Source organism: Protopterus annectens, chromosome 2.part2 (assembly GCF_019279795.1).
Source record: "Protopterus annectens isolate FY-2018-M chromosome 2.part2, PAN1.0, whole genome shotgun sequence".
Lineage (NCBI taxonomy): Eukaryota > Metazoa > Chordata > Ceratodontiformes > Protopteridae > Protopterus > Protopterus annectens.
This window is the reverse complement of record NC_056730.1, coordinates 739,525,841-739,548,588: the sequence shown is the minus strand read 5'-3', so window position 1 is coordinate 739,548,588 and position 22,748 is coordinate 739,525,841. Positions and strand designations below refer to the sequence as shown.

At 40.1% G+C, this 22,748-nt stretch overlaps 1 protein-coding gene across 2 annotated transcripts in view; it reads right to left on the bottom strand.

Annotated features, from left to right (window-relative positions):
- The window catches only part of MCTP1 (multiple C2 and transmembrane domain containing 1), a 3,344,116-nt gene that overhangs the window by 1,339,996 nt on the left and 1,981,372 nt on the right, over positions 1–22,748 (bottom strand). For both annotated transcript variants that reach the window (XM_044064134.1, XM_044064133.1), the window contains exon 9: positions 18,030–18,216. In XM_044064134.1, the coding sequence (XP_043920069.1) occupies positions 18,030–18,216 (187 nt within the window). The remainder of the gene's footprint in view (positions 1–18,029; positions 18,217–22,748) is intronic.

Below are 22,748 nucleotides of genomic sequence, written 5' to 3'. Positions count from 1 at the left end.
CTCCTTGTACTGCAGTTCTAATTATAAATTATATTCAGCTGTATTAAAGTACCAAGTAACATGCTGAAAGTAGAAATCTCTGTGATGCCCCCACTTGTAAAAATATTTCTTATCCAAAAAAGACCTGCTGCCTGACAACTATCTACTTGTTTCATTGGGAAAACATGATCAAAGTAAAAAATGAAAAGCAAACAAGAAACAAGCTCAAGATACATTGCTTAAAGGATTACTGTACAGGTTATGGACCACACATGACTGGCATTCTGTTTAGTTTACGAGTAAAGCCTGTAGAGATGACTGGAAGTCTCCAACAAGTGTAATGAGCTTTTTAAAATAATGTAATCCTGTCCTTCAATACCCAAGGCTTATACATTATCTAGTTAAGTATTCTCTGCATGGCAACAACAGAAAGGCTTTCAATGTTGGCAATTCTTTAACAGTATGCTTATTAAAGCTTACTTGCACCTTACGATCTCAGACAAGCTTATCTTATGGTCATTAAAGCATTGCTACTTAAACACAGAGCAACAGGCACTTTGAGTAATAAGCATAAATCAACAGTACAAAAATATGACAGAAACCAGACCATTCTGCAAAATCAAGGACAGATGAAAAGCCACTGTAGTACTTGTGTCTACCCTGGACGGGGGGACACTCTGCACATGTTACACTGCAAAACTACTCCTTGCCTTGCTTGGACACATCCAGAGTCACTGCATGGGGGAGTGGGGTGCAACAAGTATGTCACAATTTGAAATGTCTCTGGCTGGCTGTGATGGCCCTGATACATTTGTCCTACCTCTCAACCTCAGAACAAGAAATCTGGCCAAAGCCATACATAGAAGTGGGACAAAGGCCAAAAATAAGGACAATTTTTAAATATTGCTCTTATAAACTTAGAAGGATAATAGAATAGGTCTTGCATTAGTATGGATTTTCTGAAGGGTATGAAATCTGAAACTCAAATGTCTGTCATTATTTTCTAACTTCAGTCTTTAATGATTTGTCACTAATTTGCCAAAAACACAATTTTATGAAAAATGGACCAAAAATGTGATGCAAAAATATAAAACAGCCACACAATACAGCTGGGAACCTGTCAAAGAAGGGACACTTTAATATTAGTACTGCTAACTTGAGCAGCTGACAAAATAAAAGAATCTACATGCATTTCAAGTAATCTATAACTTTGATTATTACAGTTATTTCTTAATTCTAAACCCTCCATGTTTTCTTCCAACATTGCTATTTTGCGGAGGGATTATTAGGGGGAAGAGCAACATTTTGAGCCAAAATCAGGGACAGTTGAGAGGCTGGCTATGCCTAATTCTATAAAGCAATTTATTTGCATGTACCTTTCAACATGTTAATGCAATAAATCTGGACAAGGCCAAATATATTGGGGGAACATATAAACGGTACTAAAAATTGCTCTTGTATAAACTGAGACAGTTGATAGAATAACAGGTCTTACTTTAGCATGCATTTTGCTGAAGGTTGTGAAGTCTGAAACTCAGTGTATCATTATTTAGTGACTTAATTCCTAAATGATTTGCCAGAAAACTACAAATTTTATGAGGAACAAACCAAAAATAAGAAGCAAAAATGTATTCATTCTTTGAAAATCTGGACAGTTGGGAGGTATAGTTCAGCTGAGCCTCTGAGTTTTCTGCCCTTCCCCCTCACAAAATCATTGTCGAATGGAGCCTCTGCAGCCATTCCAATGATCCATTACTTGGCTATTTCACTCCATTTACCATAAACACTAATGTGCATACTGCTTTACTTCTATGATGATTTGGACTTCATTTGAAAGTTTTATTTTGCATTTTACAGCACAAACACTAAGACATCTGCTAAACAAAGCAATGCAGTCTCACAATGAAAACAGACTTAGCATTAAAACTTCTCTGCCCTTGAAACTCACATTCATTGAAACAGCATTGAAACCCACATTCAAAGAAAATACATTTTGCCAGTGGCAGATAAAGATTAATTCTGGGCTGTTTTCAAATCATAGGCCCCTTGCATATGAAACGTACATGTGCTCTTTGATACACCTTCCTGATTGTACTAAATTATATTCCTTGTACAATACAGTAAAGTTGTTAGAGGACGTTTTAAATTTGTTTTGAACATTTTTCCAGTAAGCAATGAAACAAAACACATGCACCCATAATGACAAAACTGCCCAGTTCAGAACATTAACATCATAAAAGTCTACTCAGACTTCTAGACTCCACTATTATCAGTAAATATGCACAATTCTACAGTCCATTATCAGTAAATATGCACAAACTCTGAAGTAAAAGTCATCTAAATAATTCCACATTAAAGAAATTTGTAACTAATGAAGAGGATGCTGTTAGCAAACACCTTTATATTTCATGGTTTCATCGAAAAATAGTGTCTGTTGCCCCTGAGGAATAAATTGCCTATATTACATTAAAAAAATGATAAGCTAGTAATATTCAAGAGGAAATGGATGGCAAACTGATAACAGGCTCAGAGTTAGTATCTTCACCAAGGAGGACATTCTCAGTACGGCAGCATCCACCCCTTGTGGCAGTAGAACCCACAGCCTTCTGCATCAACAGCAAGTACACAACCTGTTGTGCTATTAACAATGCAAGCTGACTCAGCATAAGCAGCACTAAACTTCTCTTCCCCTGCAGCTCTCAGCTCCTTGTAAAATCTACTCAATACTCAACTGCATCTCAACTTCGCAGCACAAGAAATCTGGAAAAAGCTAACATTTATTGGGGGGGGGTCAAAAGCCCAAAAACCAGGGACACATTAAACATTGCTTGTATAATCTTGGAAAGTTGCTAGAATAAAATGCTGTGTTACCACCATACATTTTACTGCCAGGGTCCCTGTGCAAAACAGTCAGAGCAACATACCACTATGCCAAATCAGCTGCTTTGTGAAAGAGAGGAAGACTGAAACTTAAATGGCTATCATTTAGTGAATTCAGTTCTCACCATAGCTGTCAACCTCTTAGTACAAAACACCTGGACAAATCCAGTAATGATGGAATACAGCCCGCAAACATATTCAGTGAATTCAGTTCTTGCCATAGCTGTCAACCTTAGCACAAAAAACCTGGACAAAGCCAATAATGGGGGAATACAGTCCCAAAAATAGGGACAGATGTCAAATACTCATCTTATAAACTTAGAAAATTGCTAGAATAAAAGGTTGTGTTACTATGTATTTTCTGAAGAACATGAAGTCTGAAATTCAAATGCCTGTCAATTTTGCTTCTGATGGAACAAAAACAATTTTCAGCAGAGGCCCAGGGAGAAATACTGCAGACACGTGTCTTTGTAAAATGGCAGGACACCAGAGCAAATCCACACAAACACAGGGAGGAGATGCAGACTCCACACAGAAGGCACCCCAACCAAGAATCAAACCAGAAAATGTATAGTTGTGAGGCAACAATGCTACCACTGCACCATCAAATATGTAAAGAATTAAACATTCAGAAACCTGAAGTCTAAAATTCAAATGCCTGTCACTTTTATTTAACATTTCAAATACAATGTCATTATATAATCAAACCAATCACTGTCAATAAGAAGTCATTAGTGCCTTCTGAGATAGTATACCCCAAAGCACCATCCCTTATTTCTTATCCTTCAAATAACATTTCTTCTTGCCAGTCCTCTTTGGCCCCTTTAGGGCAACCTTCTCTGTTGCAGTTCCATCTATAACCCACAACCACTACCTCAGCTCAGATATATAGATTTCTGGTTCATAATCTAATTCCAATTCCTCTGCTCACTGCAAAGTTCGTAGCATCTTATCCAGTTTCCATCACTCGGTAAGTTTAATGCCATAAATGTAACCAGCTGTGCACAGTTCCCCCTCCCCTGGCATACTTAGCAGAATGAAATTCTAGGTTCATAGATTTCACTGTATATACTAGGCTGATGACCACTGAGGCCTTCATCAGCTAGCCGGCTGCAACCCAAACTTATCCCATGGGCTATTTTGCCTTAGCGATTGTTTTAAGAGGTATGCTACTTAGGACAGGATTTAACTGCTGCCTCTGTTGATCACAGACGTCTGTGTCAGACTAGTGATGAATTTCAGATTTCCCATCCACTTTTACAGAAAAAGGGAAGTGCATTTTCCACAATGGCAGTCATGTGTTTCCCAGTCTCCTGGGTGGAAAATTAACTTTCCTTCCTGCACAAACGAATTGCACATGCTTCATTTGCCTATTGTTCTGTACCCACCAACAACATCACCACCACTGCCACCAACGACGACATTAACTTATTTGTTAACCAAGACAGTCTGACTTGGAACAAAAAAACAATTTTCAGCAGAGGGCAGGAAGAAATAATGCAGACATTTCTTTGTAACATGGGATGACACAAAAGCAAACCCACACAAACACAGGGAGAAGATGCAGACCCCACACAGAAGGCACCCCAGCCAAGAATCAAACCTGAGAACCTACAGCTGTGAGGCAACAATGCTACCACTGTATCATCAAACATCAAGCATTTTAATATTTAGAAACCACAGATATTATGAGGAACAGAACAGATCAAATATGAGGCAAAAATCTGCAAATTTTTTTACAAATGGTGGTGGGTAGGGAATTCAGGCCCTTAACACCTGCATACAAGGTGCAGGGTTCAAGCCTGAGGTATTCCCTACCACACCACCATGAGTTTGCTCTAGCCACCAGTATATAGTAACTGAGGCATTTCACACACACACACACACACACACACACACACACACACACATATACACTCTGCATGCTTACCTTGTTGCTGAACAGCCCCAGTGATGACCTAAATAACTGCTTCCACGATATCCACCCAGCCCCGATGACCTAACTAACTGCTTCCACTTACTGCTTGGTTGCCGCTGATATCCAAACAGCCCCTTTACCTGTATTCCTTGTGCGACTGGTCCATCCTTGCAGTCCAAATCTGCGATTGGTCCTGCCAGCGACTGCTGCAGTCCGGAGTGCCTCCATTTTGCGACGTCAGTGCCACACAGACTTCTGGGCATCTTCGGCTGAGATACCTTTCTCCCTATCTAGACTGCTGAGAAAGCAGTCTGAGAGCATGTCCGGGAAATGATTTTGTGGTTCTGTTCTGTTTTTTTCATTTGTTTTTTAGGTGGGAGGGCTGCAGTCCTATGGCACAAGCCGCCCCTGCAGAATAACACACTAATTGTAATCTCACACAGTAAGTTGCATTCTAGGAAGAACAGCCAAGGAAGTGTACCATAAGAGAAAGGAGTTAGGGATACAACAGCCACACACACAGTCAGATGTCAATCATTTGTAGGACAGCCCATTAAATTACTAATGGTATATACATATTGCAGGGTTAGCCACTTGGCAGTGTAAACATTGGCTGTAAGTGATTCAGTCACATTGAATAATGTTGATGTGATATTCCAACCCCAGTTTAAAAAGGGGATGATAACAATGACAACAGTATATTGACAATAATTATAGAAACAAAACCATATTATTTCATAAACCCAATCAAATGTTTTAATTGTTAAATTATTTAATTGCTTCTCTTGCAAAACAAATAGGTTGTAACTATTTTACAGCAGGTAAAATGTATATATATGCAGCCAAAAGCTCTGTCATCAGAATTAAATGTTACCAAGCAAATAATTTTCCTAGGATATACAAAAACGAATAAATGGCTGACAATACAATACGGGATTTTGTTTTGTAGATATATCCATTCATGTAATTTTCAGCAGATATTTTTACTAACGCCAGTTAATCTCATAACTTGCCAATTTAATTAAATGAACTTGATTGCAAACATTCCTGAAATGATTCAAACCCACACACATTTGAAAAAAATAATTATTTATATTTAATTATTCTTCCACAAAACATTCATGACTTCCTGTGATGATTCTTGAGATATAATAAGTTTCACAAAGTAAAGTGAGATGTGAGTTTAAAAATAGAAAGGATATATATATATATATATATATATATATATATATATATATATATATATATTTTTTTTTTGTTTACTTGTTCTTATAAAAATGACATTTGTTTCAGAATGCATATTAATTCAAGAATGAAGCCACCAACTGCTATACAGATTTATGTTTTGCTTTCATTGTTTCAACACATAAATCAGAAGTTAGATTAATAATCAGGCTACAACATCTACAGGGCATATGGTCATGAAATTGTAAGTACTTTAGTTTTTTACAATGTGTAAAACTTGAAATCTTATTGATTCTAAACTATAACACATAGAACCTGCATAAATTGATTTCCATGACATTTAATTAAACAGAAACATTGTTTCATTTCAAAGGTCCTGGGTTCCATTTCCATCAGTGTTGTTTGTAAATAAGTTATTTAGCTGAATTTGCCGTGAGTATGACTACCATCAGTTTAAATACCTGGGAAATGTTACAAATGCAGAGAACTCAATAAAGACCTTTAGCCAAAGTGCTGGGAAATGTTTTTCATATCCACTTAGGTAAACATAAAATCTTAAACTGTAATTAGAGGTTTTTGCCCTTAACAATATTTCTGTAAATTTTTTCTGTATTGCTCATGTCTGGCATTTATCTTTCTAGAAAATCTGTGGTTGTCTTGCTCTATATCAATGGTTGATATTTATTAGTTTCATTATGTTCCATAATGAAGTACTGTGCATAACATATCTGCTGGTTGTCATTTGTATGCTACAGTTTACATTATAGGTGCTCAGAAACTTCCCTGCCTCAGTATAAGAACCCATTGCTTTATAGCAATAGTTAAACTGCATACCAAGTATGCACCATGCAATGCACACTGCACGGTATGCAATTTGTTTACAGTCTAAGTGCTTAGGATAATTATAAAATACTGCTGAAAATATATATATATATATAAATATATATATATATATATATATATATATATATATATATATATATGGGTCTCCTTCAAAACACCGAAAGACCAGAACATTGACAGTGTTTTGAAGGAGAACAAAACTGCAGAACACCGAAAAACGCGAAATTCAAAATCCCGATGTTACGGGATTTTCATATAGCGCATTTGGGGTTCCGCTATGGGTGATTATGCATGTGTAAGTGTATTTGTGAGGGCTAGTGCTGTGTGTAAGTGTGTGTTGTGACTGTGAAGTGTGTGTGTGAGGGACTGTAGTGCGTGAGTGTGAGTTTGCCTTGTGTGTCTGTTTATGCGATCTCGGAGTTAGAACATTAAAGTAGGGGGGTGGGAGGTGCATGGGGGTTTGCCCCCCTGCCTATTTGAAGTGTAGGGTGGTGTGGTTGGTAGTTTGGGGCAGTTGTGTATGTATTTGTGTATGTTTTTTGTGTGTGTTATACTTACGTGGTTTTCGGTGTTGTGGAGTTTCGTTGTTTTGGTGTCGGTGTTTTGGTCTTCGGTGTTGTGAGGTTTCGTTGTTCTGAAGTAGACCCATATACATATATATATATATATATATATATATATATATATATATATATATATATATATCTGCATCTGTATATAGAAAGGTGCTTGGTATGACATCTGGACAGAGGAAGGACGACAAGGAAATATGGTGGTGGAATGAAGAAGTACAGGAGAGTATACAGAGAAAGAGGTTGGCAAAGAAGAAGCGGGACTGTCTGAGAGATGAAGAAAGTAGACAGGAGTATAAGGAGATGAGGTGCATGGCAAAGAGAGAGGTGGCGAAGGCTAAGGATAAGGCATATGAAGAGTTGTATGAAAGGTTGGACACTAAGGAGTGAGAAAAGGACTGTACCGATTGGCTAGACAGAGGGACCAAACTACGAAAGATGTGCAGCAGGTAAAGGTGATAAAAGATAATGAGGGAAACATACTCACAAGTGAGGAGAGTGTGTTGAGATGGAAAGAGAACTTTGAGGGGTTGATGAATGAAGAGAATGAGAGGGAGAGAAGGTTGGATGATGTAGGGATAGTGAATCATGAAGTACAATGGATTAGCAAGGAGGAAGTAAGGATAGCTATGAAGAAGATGAAGAATGGAAAGGCTGTTGGCCCAGATGACATATCTATGGAAGCATGGAGGTGTTTAGGTGAAATGGCAGTGGAGTTTTTAACCAGATTGTTTAAAGAAATCTTGGAAAGTGAGATGATGCCTGAGGAATGGAGAAAAAGTGTTTTGGTACCAATTTTTAAGAATAAGGGTGATGTGCAGAGCTGTAGTAACTACAGAGGGATTAAACTGACCAGTCACAGCATGAAGTTATGGGAAAGAGTAGTGGAAGCTAGGTTAAGAATGGATGTGATGATTATTGATCAGCAGTATGGTTTCATGTCGGGAAAGAGCACTACAGATGTGATGTTTGCTCTGAGAGTGTTGATGGAGAAGTACAGAGAATGTCAGAAGGAGTTGCATTGTGTTTTTGTAGACTTAGAGAAAGCATATGACAGGGTGCCTAGAGAAGAGTTGTGGTATTGTATGAGGAAGTCAGGAATGTCAGAGAAATATGTAAGAGTGGTACCGGATATGTAAGAGGGTAGTGTGACAGCGGTGAGGTCTGCTGTGGGAGTGACGGGTGCATTTAAGGTGGAGGTGGGGGTTATATCAAGGATCAGCTCTGAGCCCTTTCTTATTTGCAATGGTGATGGACAGGTTGACAGACGAGATCAGACAAGAGTCCCCGTGGACTATGATGTTTGCAGATGACATTGTGATCTGTAGTGAGAGTAGGGAACAGGTGGAGGAGACCCTGGAGGGATGGAGATATGCTCTACAGAGAAGAGGAATGAAGGTCAGCAGGACTAAGACAGAATATATGTGTGTGAATGAGAGGGAGGATAGAGGAATGGTGAGGATGCAAGGAGTAGAGGTGGCGAAGGTGGATGATTTTAAATACTTGGAGTCAATAGTTCAGGGTAACGGTGAGTGTGGAAGAGAGGTGAAGAAGCGAGTACAGGCAGGATGGAGTGGGTGGAGAAGAGTGTCAGAAGTGATTTGTGGCAGACGAGTACCTGTAAGAGTGAAAGAAAGGTCATCAAGAGGGTAGTGAGACCAGCTATGTTATATGGGTTGGAGACAGTGGCATTGACAAAAAGGCAGGAGTTTGAGCTGGATGTGGCAGAGTTAAAGATGTTAAGATGTGCACTGGGTGTGACGAGGGTGGACAGGATTAGGAATAAGTATATTAGAGGGTCAGCCCAGGTTGGAAGGTTTGGAGACAAAGCCAGAGAGGCAAGATTATGTTGGTTTGGACATGTGCTGAGGAGGGATGCTGAGTATATTGGGAAAAAGATGCTAAGGATGAAGCTACCAGGTAACAGTAAAAGAGGAAGGCCTAAGATAAGGTTTATGGATGTGGTGAGAGAGGACATGCAGGTGGTTGGTGTGACACAGCAAGATGCAGAGGACAGGAAGAAATGGAAACAGGTGATCCACTGTGGACCCTAACGGAACAGCCGAAGAAGATGATATATATATATATATATATATATATATATATATATATATATATATATGCATCTGTATCTGTATCATCTACAATTATATGATATATGATTACCTCATGAAAGGTTCAAGAGTAAAAAGAACAAACCAGAAAAAAATTATCAAAAAAGAATGAATCCAAAAATAATAAAAACTGAAAAAAAAAAAAACCCACGGCTGCCTGCATCTCCCATTGCAGGTGCTATGCCCCTGGCTCCCTCAACTACTTACATATACCAACTCCCATATTTCACCACAACAGTCAGGAAAGGACAAACTTATACCTCCTGCTGTACCATGATCTTGCACAAAGAAAAGTCGGCATCAAGAGAAGGGTGTTTGATATTTTTAACATTTGCCAGACAAACTGCAGACCTCTCTCTTTCTATACACAAGCACACACACACACACACACACACACACACACACACACACACACACACACACACACACACACACACACACACACACACACACACACACACACAATCGATATCTATTTAAGCAACAACCCACGAGTAGGTGTGGGTATATCAGGATTTCCACACGGTTGGGATGGTTTGATCCCAAAGGTGAGGCCAACCGTGGGTAAATCCTTATATACCCACACACAAGAGTGAGTTATTGCTATTATACAATGACATTACTTACGAAAGAAATTGTTTACCATTCTTAAATAATGTCATTGTATAATGGTGCCATTGTGTTCCTCTATGTTGTTAATAATTCTTCCATTTTTTTCTGATGTACTCCACATGTGTATGGGAGTTGTGTTCCCACTTATCAGTGCTGTTCAACAGAAGCAACAGAGAAAAAAATAATCTCCTTTGCTTTTTATTATTGTTATGAGGCAAAATGTGGACATAGGTTCATACTAGGCTATCTGCCCTAGGGCATTTATAAGCCTAGCCAGAGTGTGTTTGGCTTTTGCCACCCATTTTAAATTAATTTTGCTATGCCCTTTTTCGAGGTTAGTATACTGTGCCTCTGTCTAACAGTGATACAGAAGTGATACCCGGGGTAAACCTACGATCTCCCATCCACTCATCAAGATTCCTCTTGAAGAGAGTCAATGAGGGACTCTGCCTAACCTGGACTGGGATTTTATTCCAGAGTGAAGGGAGCCGCTGGGTTATGAATCTGTCCCTCCAGTATGTCCTATTTATTTCATTGCTGAGGTTCAAGTCACTCGAGCGCATAGCTCGATGGGATTTGGATTTTCTGAGGTGCAGCATGTCCATTAATTCCGGGTTGGACATGGCTTTATACGTCAGGCACAGATCGCCTCTGAGCAGGCGGTATGCCACTGAGTAGAGCTGGAGTTTCTTTAACCGGGCAGCATATGGCATCTGTTTGAGCCCTTTGATCCTCTTGGTGAGGTACTTTTTCGGGTCTTTCCAGTTGCTGCAAGTGTCTGGTAAGGTACATCCCAAAAGGGGCATTGTACTCAATTATGGGCCTGATGAGGGATGAGTAAAGAGGCACAATGACCTTCCCTGATCTAGATGTGAATCCCTTCATGATTAGGTGGGCTATATAAAATGTTTTTCTAACCACTTTGGCCACGTGGTTGTCAAATGAGAGATTGCTATCAACTTGGGTCCCCAGGTCCCTAATTACTTCTTCTGTACTTAATGGATTACCACCTATGTGGTAATTTGTGGGCACTTTGTTTTGCCAAAGGGGATGACTATACACTTTTTGGCGTTTAGCTTGAGGCCATGGCTCTGGCACCAGTTGTCTGTTTCTATGAGGCCCTTTTGGAAGATGCTTGTGTCGGCTGGAGAGTTGATTATGGTGCCCAGTTTGCAGTCATCCGTGAACTTGGTCAGCCACAGTCCTTCCGTGTTGGCCTGTACCTCCAAGAAATATATACCAAACAAGAGAGGTCCCAGGACTGAGCCTTGTGGGATGCCACTTGTAACTGGTTTAGAGTCTGACATGGCTCCAGCAATTCTAACCATGTGGGTTCTGTCCTTGAGCCAGTTTGCAACCCATCTAGTGACATAGGGGTTTATATTTAAGCTGGTGAACTTATCTATAATGCCCGAGTGGGGTATTGTATCGAAGGCTTTTGCGAGGTCCAGGTAGGCTGTGTGGACCACCTACCCCTCGTCAATGGCCTTGGTGACTGTTTCAAAGAAATCGACCAGGTTTAAGAGGCAGGATCTGCCCTTAACAAAGCCAAACTGGGTAGGATCCAGTGTCTGTATGTCCCCAATATCTTTATTTATGAGGTCCATGATGATCCTTTCATAGCTTTGCAGACCAAGCTAGTCAGGCTTATGGGGCAATAGTTTCCAGGATCCGTTGAGGCACCACCTTTGTGGAGAGGGACCACTGTTGCTGTATGCCACTCTTTGGGCACATATCCTGTAGTAAGGCTGAGACTGAACAGTAGTTTTATGTTTGAGTTTAGCTCTTGGAATTCATGTAGGACACAGCCCGGGACACCGTCTGGTCCCATTGATGCTGTGTTTTTTGCTTTGGAGAGGGCGGCTCTTACCTGAGCATCTGAGATGTCAGGGGGCAGCACTCTGCTGGGATAGATATTTACCCTTTTGGTGGGGAGGGGGTGGAGATGTTTGCGCTGAACCTGTCAGCTAGGATGTTGGCAATGTCTGTGGGTTCAGTGTATTTTTTGTTATTTTGGACTAATTCTGAGCATATCTGGGAATTCCCACCCAGGTTCCTAACAGAACTAAAGAAAGCCTTGTGATTATCCTTAGTGTCCTGTGCAATTTTTCTCTCGAAGCTGGCCTTAGACGATTTTATGAGTGCCTGTAGTTTTTTGCTAATACTGATCAGAGATGCCTTCCCTTTTTGGGATTTTGCTCTATCATCTAGTAGCTTCCTCCTTCTATTGTATAATTTGTTTATGGCTGGGGTCTTGGAGGATTGGGTCTTGGTTTTATATGGGATTGCATGATCCATGCATTCCTGAAGGTGTTCACAGAATGCGTTTATAAAGGATTCTGCGGTCTGGGCCATATTTTCCACAGGCCCGGGGGCTTTGAAGGATTCCACCTCGGTTTTACGGAGTGTGAAATTTGCTTTAGAGAAGTTTTTCACTGTGGTTTTCTGGGCAGGGGGTGGGGTCGTGATGTGAATATCCAGTGAGATTAGTTTATGGTCTGATCTTACCAGTGAGGGATACACTTCTGGTCTGGAGCATAGAGTCCCCATGTTGGTGATGATCAGATCCAGTATGTTTTCCCCTCTTGTGGGAGTGGTAACAAGTTGTTCCATAGGATCTGAGTTTATAAATTCTAGGAACCTTTGGGCTAGGGTGTTGGAGCTAGAGTAATGCTCCCAGTCTATGTTTGGGTAGTTGAAGTCGCCCAATATAATGGTGTTTGGAGAGACCTTCATATTTTCCAGTGTTCTCAGGAAGGCCGAGTGGGGTTCCTGGGTTTGGGAGGGTGGTCTGTAGCAGGCTATAAACTGGAAGGCAGTTTTACCCACTGTTAGTTGCACATGGATAGTCTCTGATGCTTCGTGCTGTGCCACCAACCTGGAGGTGTGGGTATCTTTGACGAATATTGATACTCCCCCTCCTTTTGTGGTTCGGTTCAAGTTTTGGGGCCGAAAATCATGGTATGAGGTATAACCTGGTAGTGCTGGGGTGCTCTCCGGAGCCTTGAACCAGGTTTCTGTTACTGCACAGATATCGATGTTCTCCATGCTAAGGAGAGTTTCCAAAACTCTGGACAGTTCAGAGGTATGACAATCTGCTGAGATTTGTTTCTGTTTCTTTTGTTTTGCAGAACACACCTGATTTTTCTTGTATTTGTTCTGCCCTCCATAGCATATATTAATAGAAAAGTTTAGCTGCTGAATGGTACTTTAGCAGTTGTAGTTTTTCCTATTGGTATAAGCTCAATTTACAACAGATACGCTGGTTGGTCTGTTCAGTCAGCATGCACACTTCTGAATAACAATGGCCCATTATTACATAACTATACATATTAAGGTGGTGGGTTCTTCAACTTCTGCTCATACTAGAAGACGATTATTAGCTGTTGTAGGAGCTACTAGTTAGAGTGCTGTATCTGTGTTCATCACTATTCATGTAAACTTCTTTTCTACTTTGTTTTACAGACTGCATTATTACATATTTTTGCATGTCATGGAAATAAGCTTATGACTGTTACCTATCTTTGGGATGTGTTACATGATTTGATGTAACTGTGTATGTTAACCTTCTGTAATTACAATGTTTGCCTCTATGGCCCAAGTTTTGACTGAAAAGGGTCCATGGGCAATTTTACTTACCCAGTTAACAAACAAAGAAACAAACAAACAAACGAATAAATAAATATATAAATGAATAAACAAACAAAGAAACAAACAACAATCGATAAAAGAAATATTCTATTCTAGGTTTGACTTTGGTGCAGGTGACTTTTTTGTGGTTTACTAATCTCTAGGTTAGGAGCTTTGCAAGATTCAAGATTTTAGGCCATTGTTGTCATTCCGGTGGCATAGAAGGATAAAGCCTTGACTATGACCCAGGTGACGCAAGTTCAATTACTGGTTCATGTGACTGATGGTGCAGCAGTGAGGATGGGAGTGCCTGTCCTGGATCTAGAATAGTGTTAGGCATCATGTTGTGAGCCATGACAGAGGCCAGGGTTCGAGTACAGGACACAATGCTAAGGTGGGGCAGAGGGAACTGAGAACATGTGTATGCCCTACAGCAGGTGTTGTGACACATACACATACACACACACACACACACACACACACACACACACACACACACACACACACACACACACAGTTTGGCCCTCTCATGGGCTGTCCTAGCCCACATCATGATTGATTGATGTTGGCATGGGGGAGCAGAGACTAGGCCAGTGAAAGCTCCCTTACTGAGTGGATGACAGCCCATCTGCTGAGCTTGTCCTACCTAAATGCCTGGTGGGGAATCCAGTCCCTCCAAGCTTGCATGGGGAATTGGCATCCTCCACAGAAAAGGACTTATGTTCACAGGTAAGTACTAGGCTATTGGCCCTAGGGCCTATACAAGTCTAGCCAAATGAGGTTCCCTGGCTTTCACCACCCAAGAAAATTCTTTTCCTGTGCCCTTGATAACAAGGCCTGACAAGTCTTGAACCCAGGGCCCTGTAAACTACAATCATGGCAATGTACCATTACACCATCTGAGCCCTGAAGGAAGACTCTCCTGATTAACAGCACACTGGAGATCTGTCTGGGTGGGATATGTAGTTGAGAACATTAGGCCAGCACCGGGTGGGGTACGGCTCGATAGTCAGCCATTAGGGAATGGGAAAAAAGGATTTTAGGCAATTGCAATTACTATCTAATTTCCACTCTAACTTGAATTGTATAAATAAATGGACTTCTTACAAGGAATGTAAATAAAAATACAGTAAGTTTCTTTGAAGTAACATAAACATTATCAATGAAAACTATGCAAAGATGGCAACAAGAAAATAAAATGTGAGGGGATTATCACAGGTAGGAGAATGCACAAAAATATGCCAGATTAGATTTAATGTAAAGAAAAGTAAGACAATATACTTTGAAAAAACAAATAGAGGCAATACTAAATATCTGCAACAACAAAACTAGACTCCTTATGTCATATGGTCAAATAACAAAATAGTGGGAAATCAGTATAAGATGATAATACAAAAAAGCTGGATGACTCTGGTGTATATAGATAAAGAGAGAGAGAGAGAGAGAGATGTGTCTTCATTAGAAATCTGTTGTTGTCCTTTTCAACAGACAGATGGTGAACCTGCTCTTGGCATACTGTATACAGTTCTGAAAACTCCATCTATGCAAAAAATAAACAGGGCTGAAGTTGTTGGATGCAGACATTTTTTCCCTGTTTCAGATATTAGAGGGAAAAGCAGTTAGATAACTTAATATATAGACCTTTGGAGAAGGTGAGATATCATAACACATTGAAGTACCTTAAAAATCAATAAAGTCCATGTGGACCATATTGTTATGAAAGACAACAATACAGAAATAAAGACAGTCTGAAAATAATAAGATGAAAGCAGATCTATTCGAAAATAATGATATAAACTCTTTTTACACAAAGATGGTGGAGAGTTCATGGATCAGTCCTCTTTTGAAGGTGGTGGAATCAAAAATGGTAGAAGAATTTCAGAAGGTAAAGTGCAGACATTTAAATGTTTGTGGACAGCAGAAAAAGAATTACAATATTGCTTATCTATTACATAGAAGAACAGAGAGACCAGACTGACCAAAAATGTTTCCTATTAGACACTAAATAACTCATTCAGCATTGGGAGGAGTATATTGATGAGTGATAATTCACAGAAAATCATCCAGTGAAATCACTTGTTGAATATTTCTTGTTATACTAAACAGACATTATTGCATGCTAGGTGCAAATCAACACAATAAAATGTAGTAATAAAAAGCTGCAAAGGATTTCAGAAGAGGGCAAGCCCCCCCCCCCCCAGAAACACAATATGGAAGTATATGGGTCTCCACAACCCCTGATACATATATATATATATATATATATATATATATATATATATATATATATATATATGGATCTAGGATGTTTGCTCAAATAAGCAAATGTCCAAATCCATAATAACCGAACACACTTTAACAAAAGTGCTTTTATCGAAAAAGAGCTTTTGTTAAAGCGTGTTACAAAAAAAACCAAAACACTACATTAACATTTTAGCAGGGGGGCTTCGCCGTTCTGCTAAAACCCCACACCTCCCCTACTTTAATATACTCCCTCCGAGACCGCACTACAGTGTAGAAAAGGGAATTTTCCCTTACCCGCACCATAGTACAGCCTTGGCAACAGACATACTTATGCGAAAGTGCTTCTTTGGTGAAAAGCACTTTCGCTTAAGTATGCCCAGCTGTTTGGGTTTTGGTCATTTGCTCATTCGAGCAAATGTCTGGAACCTATATATATATATATATATATATATATATATATATATATATATATATATGTGTGTGTGTGTGTGTGTGTGTGTGTGTGTATGTAAGTTTATTAACAATGATATCAGACACAGAGAAAGTAAAACAGTCCAAATATGACTGTTTCTCCTAATCCATAATTGCACAGTCTCTGTAAATGCAGGACTGTTGAAGAACATGACTCACTGAAAGGAATTTAGTGAGTCATTTAGATGACTCTTATTGAGTAGTCCGTTGATACTGTGAACTATTCCACCAACATTGGATTACCCACTTCTTATTGTTAGCAGCAAGAAACTGAGGAATATTAACAGTGTTTAATAATGACTATGTCTGTTTTGACATTCTACCATCTATGACAAAGCTGCAATTTGTAATGTTACTATGCTCTTAAAGATGTTTGTTAAATAAAATTGTTAAGGAGGCTAGAAAAATCTGACATAGGAGGTATTATGGAAATGCAGACTTCCCAAAACTATAAAGAGCACAGCACTGCAAACTCTTGCTCATCTGTCAGATTAATAGGACAAAAACACTTGCTACTAACCCCATTAGGCTGGTGATTTCTGAACCTAACCAGCATCTCACCCAAACCAAGTATTTCATATTGTAACTTGAGGAGTGTGATGTGAGTCTATATCACTTAATCGAAATACGTATTTGTCAAATACGTATTCATAGAAATCTAAACATGGAAATTCATTTCAGCAAATCTTGGACTTTTTTTCCAGGTTTAGGAACCACTCACTCACTAGCACTCAGGAACACACACACCACACTAAATCAAACCCACCCAACTGGGGGGCTGTGGACCCCACACCCCTTAACTATATATACCAACTCTGAGAACGCACTGAAGTGGGGAAAACAGCAAAGTTGTGGTGATGGCCAAGTACTTCCTAACCCTGGGAAAAAGTACGAAGTTCACTGAAATGAATTTTAATGTTTAGGGTTTGAGGAATACATACTCAACAAATATATACTTTGATTAAGTGAAACAGACCCATGTGATGTAGTTGACAGAATGCCACTACCCACCAGCTAAGCTACTTTCATGGAATAGAAAGTTTTCTCCGCTTGATTAATTCAATCAGTGAGATACAGTGCTCCCACAACTCATTTCTGCATATAAAGTATAAAACATGAAGGACATGTATTTTAAAATGTATCAGTAGGCTAATGAAATCATGTGTCAACCCATCTATTCATTAAGACAAAAAGATCTATCACAGCCGGTTATACTTATTAAATGCTGCACTCCTTAGTGTGATGGCATTAAAATTTACATTCCTGAGTGAATAAAACTAGATTTCAGTCCAATGTACCCTACATTATCATCTCTGAGTGGGTGGGACTTTGACATACCAACCTGCAACTTTGATACTTGTCTCTTACTAAATTGCTTTTCCTCTTGCGAAAGTAAATGACATATTCTGAGTCAGGTCACTACATGACACATATGTAAAATTTTCACTGTAAGTATTTGTGCATTTATGCAGAGTGACATCTATAGTTTGGTGCATGCCTGCAGATAGCTGTAGGACTCAAATTAATAACCAAAATACATCTCCCAAACAAAGCTGATGCTAAGAGATGAGCATTACTTACATATCTCTTGACTATCTCCTGACGTTCTTTCTGGTCTTCGCTCGTGCTGACAGAAAGGTCGGAGATACTGACTGCAGCTGATGCGGTTAAGGTGACAAGCAGCGACAGATCTCCCTCCCCTTCCTCCAGAACCAGCTCTAGCTTGTGGGTCTTTTCTTTATTCAGGGTTGACAGGTCAACCTGGCACCTAGAAATAAACCCTTTCAATCAGCATCTCTGTTTTTCTACACAAGATCAGACAAGAGTTGTATGTGCCTAGCTTGTTCAACTACGCAAAGCAGACTATTGGAATGTTTTCTAGGTCAGCTGAAACACTGCAATGGGATTTTATTTCACTGAATTCTACACTGAATAAAAAGCTCATAGACAAACTGCACAATGTGAAAAAAAGCTATACAACAAAATGTATTATTTTTATTTACATTTATTGTTAACTGAAACAGAATAAAAAACATGGACAATGGAGTACAATCACAATAAAGATGTCTCACACCTTTGGGATCAGGGACTCTGGTAGGCTTGAGTACACTGAATTTTCAGCAGTTTTAAAGGCTCACATATGGCACTTTATGGAACTAATTAAAATGAATATCTTTACCAACCATCTGTTTCATTTATGTGAGCATTCAGTGGCAAATTTAATTATTACAGAGAACTAAAAGAATAGAGACTCAAATTTCCATGTGTTAAAATTATTTTCTTTATTGTCAAAGTACTTTTAAAGAGATGAAATGCATCCAGTTATAACCAAATACCATAATGAAACAACAAAAAACAGTTTATTTTTCTTGAATTAAAAAAAATGTAAATATAACATTTTAAATGTAACTGTGTGTAACATTGCTTTATATCATATGCTACATGTCTTTGCATACAGACATGCATTCACAAACTGTTTTTCATTTATCTTTAGCAGTCTTTCTCTTGTGCATGCATATAGAAAGATTGCTACACACACACACACACACACGCACACACACACACACACACACACACAAACAGACACGGCTGGATATGTACACACACACACACACACACACACACAAACGGACATGGCTGGATATGTACACACACACACACACACACACACACACACACACACACACACACACACACACACACACACACATGCATGCCCGTGTGCACACACACACACACACACACACACACACACACACACACACACACACATGCCACGTGCACACACACACACACACACACACACACACACACACACACACACACACACACACAAATGGACATGGCTGGATATGTACACACACACACACACACACACACACACACACACACACACACACACACACACACACACACACACACACACACACACACACACACACACACACACAAGTATTCATGTGTATGTGTGTCTATTGGAATGGGCAATATTCAAATGGGGAACAAGGGAAGAACACAGCATTAAGACTGAAAAGTAACCAAACCTCAGTTGCCATCTGAATAGTAGCAACTGTAAGATAAGTATGGAATACAGTGCAAGAGTACAAACATTTGCCATGGAGAATGTATACTAGTGAAGGCTATGACATGCAAAACAGGGAAAAGGAAAGTAAAAGTTTACTCAGAGAGGGGTGGATATAGCATGAGTGGCCAGTGGTAGGTGACCACTGGTGCTGGCACTAAGGGTGGTAGTGCAGAATGGTGCCTCTACGTGTTTGTAACAGATCAGGGATGCTCTTGGCCGGGTGCAGTGAATGCAGGTTCACATCAAGAAGTTAAGGTTAAAGGTTTCTAGTGAAGGTAACTGTTGGTATAAAATGACCAAGTGACACTGGGAATAGGTGCAGTACTCTTACATCCGACACCTATGCTGCACTCACAGCAGAGGATACTATTTTTAGTGCAGCAGCAGTATGAGGAGGGTTATAAATTTATGTGAGAAAGCAGCATGGAGGTGAGACGTACAAAAAAAATGAAGAGAAACAATACATAAAAGATGCATACAGATACTAACCCGAAAAATATGCCAGGTATTCATAAATGCTTAAAGTTTTGCCAAAATGAAAAACTACTTTACTTTAATGGCCATGGGCAGTTCAGTGGCTTATTGCCAAGACCTCTGTCTAACAGCTCCAATATCATGGGTTCCAGGGTCAGTCCTAGCAACTGTGTGGCCTGATTTGGGCCATTGTGGTGGGACCCATAAGCTGATGTCCCTGTCTACTACCCACCCACCCCCTGCACTTCTGGCTTTGTGGATGTAGATTATTTTGGATTATGGCTCAGGAATACCTGCTATTAGTGTGATTTAAAAAAAAAAAACAATATGTTTGCTAGCTTATGTTTTTGTAATTAGATGTGTTAAAACAGAAGTAAATTATTGGACTACTGGATTATTCTGAGAGCCAATATCTCCTTTAGTTTGTCTCACAGACCTTGCTTAACTAGCTCGATTAGGATCCTGTTTGATGGGCTATTGAGGTGTTTCATCAGGTGGGTGCACATTGGTTACCAGTAAATATGTTCCCAGACTCCTACAGTAGCAAACAATCATAAACCCAATTTCAGCAAAAGAAATAAAAAAGAAAACATAATACATCTATATTAGTCTTCAGCTTACATCTGGTCTTATCTTCCAGGACAGTAAATGGAGCAGTACCGAAAACCAGATGATTAATACAATCAGTTTGGGGTTGAAAAAGTACAGTTGTGTACACTTACCATAAATGTAGATGTTCGAGTGTATTCACTGTTGTAGTCATCACATTTGGGTTATCTACTTGCAGTAGCCCTCAGTTGGCATGATTATCAAAGTCTTGGGTCCTGCATCAGTTGCTGTCTCATCTTCCATGATGTCAGGTAGTCAGGGGTATAAAGCATGCAGCCGACGCCATTACATCAGTTTTTCTTGCCCTAGATGTCAGGTGTCCCCATAATGAGAAGCAGTTATATACAAGGTTATACCACCAACAAAAAGCAAATACACCAGAAAGCTTTAAGTATAGTAAACAAAAGGAGCGGTATAGACAATAGCAGTCAGGGGGCTTGAGGGAGGGTAACCAGGACTGCAACAGTGAATACACTCAAATATCTACATTTATGGTAAGTGTACACAACTGTACTATGTTCTTCATGTTTCACTGTTGCAGTCATTACATTTGGGTAGATTCCCAAAGCTAAGGAACAGAGGAGGCAATTAGAGAGCATTAGGACTAGCCATTAAGCCCTGCAGGACAGCAGTGGCAAAACCAGCTCTGGATTTAGAAAAAATTGGCAAGTGGTAATGCTTGGTGAAAGTATGTACAGAACTCCAGGTAGCAGCTTCTAGGATGTCCCTGGTAGGGACAGCTCTGAGAAAGGCTGTAGAGGTAGATGCAGCCATGGTGGAATGTGGTCTTATCCCCTGTGGGGTAGGGTTTCCATGGTGCTTATAGCAGAAATTAATGCAATGGCCTATCCACTTAGAAATGGTTTGCTTTGAAATGGCCTTCCCCTCTGCCTCGCAGCAAATGCAACCAATAGCTGTTCAGATTTCCTGAGAGGCTTAGTCCTGTCCAAGTAAAATCTAAGTTGTCTGTGCATGTCCAAGGAGTGCAGTATTCGTTCCCCTTTCTTCTGTGGATTAGAAAAGAAGGTTGGCAAATGATTGGACTGATTAAGGGCCACACTGGATACCACCTTGGGCATAAAGGAAGGATTGGTCCTGAGGGACACCCTGTCTGCATGAAAGATGATGAAAGGCTCCACTGCCATGAGGGCCTGTAATTCAGACACCCTTTTTGCTGAAGTGATGTCTAGAACGAAGGCTGTTTTCCAAGAAAGGAATTTCAACTCTGCATTTGCAGCTGGCTCAAAGGGAGGTAGAGTGAGCTTTTCCAATACAAAGTTAAGGTCCCAGGCTGGAGTAGGGGCTCTCCTGGGTGGTCTTAGCTTTTTGGCCCCTCTGAGGAATTGCTTCAGCAGTGGATAAGAGAAAAGGGGTGGCTCTGTATTATAATGTGCTGAAATGGCTGAGGCATGAATTTTAATGGAAGAAAAGGAAAGGCCCTTGTGAAGCATCACAGTTAAGTATTGAAGAATGTGCGGTAAATTGGGCACTTTTGTGCCCATCCCCTGAGTTTGACTCCAGGAACAGAATAATTTCTATTTTTCACCTTAGGATTGTCTAGTACTAGGGCTCCTTGTCTCCAGAATGACATCCATCACTTGCTTACTGAGGGATGGTAACGGAGAGCTCAGGTAATTAGCCAGGCTGCAAGGTTTAGGGTTTGAAGCTGGGGGTGCAGAATCTGGCCCACCTGCTGGGACAGCAGGAAAGGGGTCTGAGGCAGGTGCCATAGTTGCAGCAGTGACACACTGTGCAAGAGGGGGTACCAGTGTTGGCGTGGCCAGTCTGGTGCAATGAGTATTGTCCTTGGTTTGCCCTATTTGATCTTTAGTAGAATTTTGGAGAGGAGAGGCAGAGGGGGAAAGGCATAAACTGAAGGACAGGGCATCCACTTTCCAAGCTTGTCTATGGGGATCCTTGTGCAGAATTTTTCCAACTTGTAGTTCTGAGGGGAGGCAAACAGGTCTATCTCTGGGCTCCCCCATTTGTTTCTCAAAATGTTGAATATCTTTGGTTCCAGTTTCCACTCGTGTGGGTCCATGAGATTTCTGCTTAGGTCGTCTGCCAGTGTATTTAGCTTGCCTGGCAGGAATTGAGCTTGTAGATGCACTTGGTAGCTCAAAGCTGTGTTC